The 9,317-nt window shown below is 55.2% G+C and overlaps 1 protein-coding gene across 2 annotated transcripts in view; it reads left to right on the forward strand.

The window, feature by feature from the left end:
* Positions 1–8,953, forward strand: part of LOC119111912 (protein TEX261) — a 96,544-nt gene extending 87,591 nt beyond the window's left edge. The window contains exon 6 of one of the 2 annotated variants that reach the window (XM_037235785.1): positions 7,750–8,953. In XM_037235785.1, coding sequence (XP_037091680.1) covers positions 7,750–7,865 — 116 coding nt within the window. In that variant the 3' untranslated portion in view covers positions 7,866–8,953. The remainder of the gene's footprint in view (positions 1–7,749) is intronic. The other variant, XM_037235786.1, reaches the window with a different exon arrangement.
* The last annotated feature ends 364 nt before the right edge of the window (positions 8,954–9,317 follow it).

Here is a 9,317-nt window from a genome sequence, read left to right on the forward strand (position 1 = left end):
CTTCACTTTCGTTTGCGAATGTTCTTGGCTGCTTAGAGGCCCAAAGGCGTCCAAGTCTGCTGCGTTTTATGTTAAAAAATCGTGTCTGTTCGGCCGGCTATGAACCCCTTCGGAGCCTATGCGCCCTTTCGTGGTCCAAGGGGGCAAGATCCCGTCCCCACCCCCCGCCCCTCTGGATCCGCCCCTACACGCTGGGGGTCCTCTGACCTGGGCAGTCGCCCGCAAATCAATGCAGAAGCCCTTGACACAGATTGACGCAACAAGATCCCTTATCGCTGCAGGCGGTTCAATAATTGACATAGACTCCAGTTCTGCTTAACGAACCCTTGCATCAATCGGGTTGGACAGCCTCATTCCACGTCGAAGCGAAACGCTTTCAATCCACTTACTTACGTACTTCCAATCGGGCCTTTCATCTTTGGTCCCGATCGGCCCTTCGGACCCCTTTTCTTCCCCTTTGGGCCCCCTCGAACATAGCTCTCGGCCGAATCAGGGCCACTTGCCGACACAGGGCTCCCTGTTGGTCCCTGTGCACCCCGAATTGTTCCACCGACCTCAGCCAATGCAAATCGCTTGCCGCGCCTTTGTTCCTGCTCGGAGAATTACCACTAGGGCTTAAACGGACTGGGAGCCAACTTTTCGGTGTTGATAGTCTCTGACCGAAATAGAGGTCCGCATTTTCACAACGGGTTCTCAGTGGGTGTAAGAAACCTCTGACTAAAATTAAAGGCTCGGCCTTACGGACCGGGATTTTTAGTGCGACTTACAGTCAGCCCTTCCGACCGTTAGGGCCCCTAGTGTGCCAATCAGGTCCTTGATCGTCCGTCCTGCGGGGCCATCGGGTCGCTCTTCGGGCCCCTCAAACATTGTCCTTGGCAGGCACGGGCACGGGAGTATCGTCTACTCAAGGTCGCGACCAATGTAAATCGCGTGTCCCAGTCTTGTCGCCACTTGGGAAGTATGCCCTCAGAACCCTTTGTTCCATGTTTGCGCCACTGGTTGCTCCACTGCATTGGATGACCTGTCCGGCTTGATTATTCAGACAGGGTGCCGGCAGGGTAGTGGTTAACGCGTCTGCGTTACCCGCTGCGCGTCGGGGAAACCAAAGGTACGGATTCGATTCCCCGCGGTGCCCGCCCTTCCTGCCAGGGTGAGAGGCAGGCGACGCCATATATATGTATACATATAGATATATAGATATAGATATATATATATAAATGTATATATATACATATATGTCACCCATATATGTGTATATATGTATATATACGCACGCACGCACGCACGCACGCACGCACGCACGCACGCACGCACGCACGCACGCACGCACGCACGCACGCACGCACGCACGCACGCACGCACGCACGCACGCACGCACGCACACACACACACACACACACACACACACACACACACACACACACACACACACACACACACACACAGATTATTCGGACAGGCCAGCAGAGTGATCCTTTTCGTGCCGCGCGTTGCTACAATACGATTTTTCTGAGTGCCGCACATTGCTACAACGCGGTTTCTCCGTGCCGCACGGTGCTGCAGCACGGCCCTGTGCCGGGTCGGCCACCTTCGGCCAGTTTGTCGGCTGGCGTCCCCACATTGGTGAGACCGAACAGTTCGCGTGTACTTGGGCTCCAAGCCGGTACCGGTAGATTAGATATGAAATGTCCTGTGTGTGTGTGAAGCACTCATTGGCGTAGCCGCGGAGAGCAGGGCCTGTCGCCCAGCGTCGGTTTCTTTTGCACCCAGATGACTTAATGCTTCTTTATTACGCATATGTTATGAAACGTATTGCGAAGCCTTTTGCAAAAATGCAACCAAGAGAAGTGCAGTGTTGCTTTAAGGCAACTTTTTCGGCGACGCATCACCAATGCTTGATAAAGATGAGCAGACGCGATGACTTCGAAGCACCGTCAGCTCTCCCTCCGCATGAGTTTTTGCTCGCAGTTCACAGGTCAGTTTGCCATCAATGAATTTTTTTGGGGGCGAGTGCGCACCGTAACCTCATCAATTGAAATTGCTTGATATGGAGCAGTTTTGCAACCAGATGGATGGACGCAGGTGGTTTGTTGCCGCCGGACGCTTTTGCCGTTTGTTAACAGTTGGGTTCGTCAACAAAAGCTGCATTCCCTGCACTGGACACTTGGGCCGCCCGTTGTAGCTTGATAGCCCCAATGCACCACGGGGCGCAGAGCGCTCCCTAATGTCAGGCATTTCCCGATAAGATTGCTGCCGCTGGGTGGGACATCAGTTTTCCGGAAATGATGCCGTCATGAGGTCGTTGTCCTCTTGAGCATGCGCCATTGGACTGACGAGCCGCGTGCTGGAATCCAGCGGTGGGGCGGCCGTTCAGCGCCGTACCGCTCCGCTCTCCATGGGTTCGGCGAACGACGGGGCTTCGTGTCGCGACGGCGGCGACCGGCTCTTCGTCGATGGGGCACGTTACCCTGACCTGAGGCGGTAGTGAGGTCTTGGAGGGTCTGACATGAGGGCGGGAGAGGAGCTCGCCGCGCTGATTGGGCTGTGACTCACCTGGGCTCAGCCGGCGCCGGCACCGGCGCCGGCACCGGCGCCGTTCAGACCGCGCCGCTGAAGCCAGCCGGGAGGCGGTGGGGGAGGGGGGGGAGGGGAGGCACGCGGTGGCGTGCAGCCGCGCAGTCGGCGTGTCTGGCCACTCTGCCGCGTCACACGCCGCGCCGACACCCGTTCCCATTTGTTAATGACCGCCGCCGTCACCGGCGGCGCCGCTGTGAGGCTTGCCAGACGACGCTGCAGCCGTGGACGAACGGGGCCCTCGCGCGGGGTGACCGCGTGACAAGGAGCGCGTGCTGGAGCGACGGGAACGCTGGTTCTGTGCCCTGCTGTTTGGAAAAGTGCGTTACACTGACGATGTGTTTTACCATGTGATCGGTGCGGGTCATTTCAGCGGGGCGCCTTACTGGCCTCGACATGATTTGCTTTCAAATACTGCAATGGCAAATCGTTGCGTTGGCTCGTCCACGTCACAGGCGCAGCGCAGGGGGCAGAGCGCTAACGCAAAGCAACCACCGCCTGTCTCTGAGCGGCTGGGCTTGTGCGTCGTGACCGTGCGGACCCGGCGCGTTGTGAGCGGTCGGTCTGTCCGCCGGGCCGAAGCGTTTACCCTATTGACCCGGTGGGGGCCGGCTCGTGACCGGCGGCCCCCGTTACCGTGCGGCTCATGTGTCACGCGCGACGACGGCCGTCTTGGGGAGGCCGCCAGCTGCACACAGTTGCGGGGCGCCGTGGCGCCGTCGTGGCGCTTTACACCCACGGTCGGCAGCCCTAAACGGAGGCCGGTTGCGCTGGTGGGGGTCGTCATTCTACAGCGCGCCGAGGCCACCCCGGGCGGACGGAACTGCCTTGTGCGGGGGGCACCCAGCTCCGGTCCGCTCTGGTGGGTGGGTGGTCTGACTGGGTGGCTTCCCAGCTCCGCGCGGCTCGCGACGAACACGGATGGGTGGGTGGTTCCGCTGATGTCGGGCAGCGCCAGACCCAGATGCCGCCTCCGGCTGCGGAGGACCGAGCTCTGTGACCTGCCGGAGACGGCATCCGTCCCGCCCCGGCGCCACCTGTCCGGCTGCTGTCCCGCTCGGAGGCGGGGCGGAGCTGCTTTCCATCGTAGAACAAGACATCATGACCTATTTACTCATTTCATGCGAATACGGGAATTAAGTACAGTTTGTGAAAGATCAAAGCGAAGTTGCTGATGCTCACTGCGTTTGCTCAGTGGCTCAGCCGGGTTTTTCTCAGCAACCTGGACGATGCTGCTGATTTTAAGCGGACTGTTATAATAAACATCAGGAGTGCATCCAGTATTTTCTTAAGGGGGGCGGGAGGGGCTCGGTAGGTGCGCATCACGCCGGTTTTTAGCTTCCTGTCGGGAGCCACCTTTGGTGAAATACGAAACAAAAAATCCGGCGCCGTGGCGGGGGTGGGAGAGGGGGCGGGCGCCCCTTTCCCCTTCGCTGCCGTCCGTGCACCCGTGACTCAGTGTGGACAGTCGCGAGACACTCCAGCGTCTGGCGTCGATCGCAGGCCTTCGTCGGCCGTCGGCAGCGAGCCTCACAGGCGGCTGGGGCGTAGCGCAGGAGCTCATCAGCCGCGGAGCGCCGGCAGGGCGCCTGGGCTCCGGTCTCGCGGCCAGGCGCGGACCGTTCGCATGGGGCGATGACGGGCGCCATCTCAATCACCCAAATGCGGAGTGACTTGGCTGGGTCGGGGAACATTGTTTGTCTGTTTTCGCAACAACTGAGAGTCGCTACGTTGCGGCCCAGAGGTGGACGTTCTTCAGTAATGGGGAGTATTGGGATTGAAAGTGGGTCTCCTGTGCACAACACCCGTAGGCCCCGCCCTGAAGTTGAGGAACACGAGGGAGGCTTACGCTCCTCCGAATATGTGGAAAATTCTTAATGGCGTTTCAAGAGCAGTTTGTGTTCCTTGCGTACCCTTTTCCGAAAGCCTCGTCGCACTGTGCTGATCAGTGATCGGGTCACTGACACTGCACTGGTCAGTGCCCATGTCATTGCCACCGTGCCGAGGCCCCGCGTCGACAGGTGTTGGCGTTGTAAACGGTCGGCAGAGTGCGTTCAACTCGCGACGCTACCCAGGAGTCCGCTTCGGCCAGAAAAGTGCCGCACAGCTCACTACACTAGGCAATCGCACAGCAGGTGCCCACTTGACAACATGCTGCAGAGTTGAAGTAATGGGACATAAGTTGAAGGGAGTGTTCCACATTTGTATGGCGTTTTGAACTGAAATAGCCATCTTGAGGACCTTTTGATGCAGTTCAGGGCCATGTCCTTTTTAAGATCCAAAACGATCTGGTTCCTGAGTTACACGCCCACAAAAGTGCGAAAAGGTTTATTTGGGGCCTATTTCAAAGTTGCCTCGGCATTAATGACGTCATAGAAACGTCTTGCGATCGCGGTCATACTACAGGCTATTTCCTGCTCATGGTCAAAACAGCATGGCCGCTGATACATTCGCGAAAGCGATGATGCGGCACGTATGATGCAACGCGCGGAAGATGACTGGCTGTGAGCAAGATTTCGCTGCCGAATGCGTGTCGCGAACGTAAGCGTGAGCACTCTGGGGTTGTGCGGCACTAGTCGTGAACGGGCCATTTTTCCTTATTTCTAGGCCACAGGTCAATGTTATAAAAACAACGCCACTCTCTGCAAAAAAGGTGCGACACCCCAAAAACAGGCACTCTCCCGAAAGCTATGAAAAGAAGACGCGACGGCAAATCTATCTTTTTCCCCTGCTGGCGTTTTTTTACTTCTTGAAGAAACTTCTTGAGCCGCATTACTATGAACCCCCGTTGGGACTTTTTGAAGGGAGGTCACGGTGAAATGCGGTGACTGAAAATTTGCGAGAAAACCTGCAATTTGATAGTTCCGCGAGCTGTGCAAGCGTGAGATCACACTTATTTGACAAAAGAGCGTGAATCGGTGGGTTGAAATAAGTGTGATCACTGGTAGTGTGTGCCAGTGGCTTGATATTGATATGATGGGAAGTGTGCATGCGGAGTTTTTACTTCTTAGAGAGAGCATTGTTTTGGTATTCTTTAAGTCTACTGACTCCCAATAAAATGTGATATATTGATACCTGTCTCTACCTTTATGTTTGTGTGTGAACATGACAAAGGAATGCTGGCAAATTAAGAGAAGCACAAGCATTTATGTTACAGGGGTGTACAAAGGCAAGCTGGTGCTTCATTATGATCTTGCCAACATTTTGAACCTGTTGAGGTATTACAGCATTTGATTAATCCATTGTGTGTCATTATATCAGCAATTCATTCTGGCAGTAGGGGCTGGTGTGTACAGCTCATTAATGCACATGCTCAGTATAGGCTCACATTATATGGCTTGTGAAATTGTCTCCCTAGATAATTTTGAAAACTTGGAGCTGCATTATTACGGATGCATATTGCATTGTTTTCACAAATTTCGTATACAGGCGAGCGTTGCTCGTGAGTCATCAATGGCGTAGTCACTGCAACTTGCGTGAGATGCTGAGTGCTGAGAAAGGTGGAAAAGTGTTGCTGTTGATGTCTCGGATAACACTTTATAATATGTTTGTCATGAGCCTTGTGTGCACTGGCAGCTTCATCACTTCCTGGCACTTTGCCCATCCAACTATAACTACATGCACTTGTCATGTTTTCAGCCTTGTGCAAGGTCGGCATTTTTGCAGTGTTATGTCACATGTAAAATTTTCCTGTTATTTCTTAGTAAAGCAGCCTGATGGCTGCGGCATGTTGCATGACTGTGGAAGTGGAAGATGTGTTTGCATCTTTCTCACCTACGCTTTGAGGATTCCCAAAACAGGCTGAGCAAGTGATGCTTCTTATTGGTTGTCTGCTTTGCTGAAAGTGATGTGTATACTGTATCATATGTTTCTGGCCAGTCATATGTCAGATGGGGAGTCAATACAAGAGAGGACACTTGAGCCATCTTTTCATGATGGAATTTATTATGAAAGCAGCATGGATTGCAGTACAAAAACCATGTGATTGTTCATTGTGTCATGCCACAGTACAGCGCTGAGGTAGTGCCACAGCTATTGGCCTGTGCCATTACACAATGTATCACATTGATTGTCTACTCCGTCGATCCTATGGGGCAGCAGTTTGCAATTTATGAATGACTGGTAACAACTGATTTAATAATGCCAAAGGACTGTCAACAGCAAGAATGTCATTACACCACAATAGTTATATTAGGGTTAGCTATAAATTGCATAAATGATCCTAAGCAAAAAAGCCTTCTTGGTCGTCCAACCGTACCATCTTTACCATAGCAATAGCAATACGATGGCAATCAATTTATAGTAACGTTACAAATTTATTCATTTTCGCATGGCACCGCATTTCCAGGTACACACAGTGAAGAAAGTAACTTCTGTGCACATCGCATGATATCAATGTCAGTACTACAGTACTGCAGACAACGATGGGTCGACAATAAAGTATTGACAAAATCATCAACAGCACAGCAGCAGCACAGCATATCGTGCTTTGATATGAATAAACTGCCTTAAAAGCTGGCGATCGCTACGTTGTGCATGTCAAACAGTCCACCAAAGCTTTTCTTCCGGCCAGCACCAAGACAAAAAATCCACAAACAAACCACCCACTAATCCGCCACTCGATACAGCCCCCGCGACGTTTCGTGTGTTTCGGGGCATTCTTAAGGTCTGGCTGTCAGGTGCTGCCAGGTATTACTGTCGTCACAAAACCATTCTATGACGCCATCAAACAATGACGTAATGGGGCGCATTTTTACAAACTTTGAAATGTTGCCACTTCGCGTCGTTTTTGAACCTTGAAATTTTACCAATAGTTTCAACTAAGCTTTTCCCATCACATCTGATGCATACCTCAATATCTTCAAATGTGGAACATTCCCTTCAAGACCTTGCAAAAGCGGCCGAGCATGCCGAACGTCCCCTATTGTCGACGACGTTGAAGAAGTGTTGATTTTTGCCTGCCGGATGGGAAGCGCTGCCGAACTTTCGGCGAGCGTCGCCGCGTGCGGAGGCGCGGTGTCATGCCGCGCCCTCCTGGAGACCGCGGATGAGCTCCCAGCGCGTGTCGCGGCATGGAGAGGGGGAGGGAGGAACAGTGTCACCTCTCGGCCCAGCACGGCGCGTCTTTCGGTCTTCACGCCCGTCCGATCTAATCAACCTGTGCTGCCGTTTCAGAAGACGACGTGCTCAGTAATTACTTCTCACGCAAGGGCAAAAAGTACGGCCTGCTGAGCCTGTTCAATTACGCCAAAGACGGTCTGCTACCAGTGCGCAACAAGAAGTCCTACTAATGAGCCGCGTTCGTCGCCCCGCGTGGCACGATGTGGCCTCCAGCCGAGCGGCGCTGACACCAGCGCGCCGCGCATTCGTTTAGAGGGACACCTGCCGTCCGCACTCAGTGAGAGGCCAGCTCTGCGCGCCGCGGCGGGCCGGTGAGCTCCCGCCGCCGCGTCGACCGGCGGCGTCGCCGCCGCGGCCGGAGTCAGCCCGTGTCAACTGAGGTCGATCACCACTGGTGTCGGGCCGAAGGTTTTTGTGCGCGCCGTTGGCCGACGGCGGCTTGTCAGTAGACCGCACGCGCCAGCTGACGCCCGGTCCCGCCGGCGGGACACCTGCCGTCCAGCCAAACCTGCTAACAGCCGATGGCGGGGCGGCGCCCAGCGCTGGCGGCAGTATTTGTACGAATGTGACCTGATTTGACCTCTGTGATCGCGCGTGACATTCATCTGCGTGCTTTAGTGCCAGTCACTGTGTCCGGCGCGGGCGAGTGTCCGTACAATTACACCGCCCCGTGACTGTGCCGTGCCTGCGCGTTACCGCGCTCGGTCGGGCGTCGGCGCGCGCCCGCCGCCAGTGCACCCCTGTCTCGGATGTCTCGTCGCGTCGGACGCGAGCGCCGTGCCGCGTTGACATCGATACAGTCGGCCATGGTGTCGCGGCTGGGCGGCGGAGTGGGCGTCGCTGCCGCCGGAGGACGGCCGCGGGTCCGGCTCTGCGGCGCCACGCGCCCGTGGATGGCCGCCGGCGCTCGCGCCGCGCCCGCCCGCGGCCTGTTTGTCGTGGAATGAGTCTGCCGGCTGCCGGAGATTTGGAGGATGGGGTCTGCCTTCGGGGATTTGGGTGATGGCGGCGGTTTTTATCCGGCGTACGTTTGAATTATGCATCGGAGGTGCATATTACCTGTGAATAATGCAGCAGACGGCGATGTTGTGTGGGCGAACTCGCCTGGTGGTTTGGGATAATTCTGTATTGCCGTGTGCAAACTGCTGATTTGTTTTTGAGACTCCGGAGGGCAACGGCTGCTCGTAACACTGCTCTGCTCGTGATCAGGGATGTGATCAGCGAACGATGAACATCATCAAATATACGGTTAAATACAGCCTGTGTTTTAGACAGTTTGAGGCATAGAGCCTTAGTCGCCTGCAACCACCACTGCCTCCTGTTACCATTGCTATCTAGTCCCTTTGTAGCCTCCAGAGTAACCTGCAGCCGTGATGATCAGACCAAGTGTGAAGTGCTGGTCGTCGTGCGGCGAGACGCAGCAGTCGCCATGCCTGCCACATCCGCCGCAACGGTCACTCATCTCAGGGTAATGTGGCGTACAGCTGAGCCGTTTGAGCAGCTGCTCTGCGCTGTTGGTCTGCTCGAGCAGCTGCTCGGCGCTCTTGGCCTGCTGTAGCAGCTGCTCTGCGCTGTTGGTCTGCTCGAGCAGCTGCTCGGCGCTCTTGGCCTGCTGTAGCAGC

This window comes from Pollicipes pollicipes, unplaced genomic scaffold (assembly GCF_011947565.3).
Source record: "Pollicipes pollicipes isolate AB1234 unplaced genomic scaffold, Ppol_2.1 Scaffold_7261;HRSCAF=8764_pilon_pilon_pilon, whole genome shotgun sequence".
In the NCBI taxonomy this organism is placed as follows: domain Eukaryota; kingdom Metazoa; phylum Arthropoda; class Thecostraca; order Pollicipedomorpha; family Pollicipedidae; genus Pollicipes; species Pollicipes pollicipes.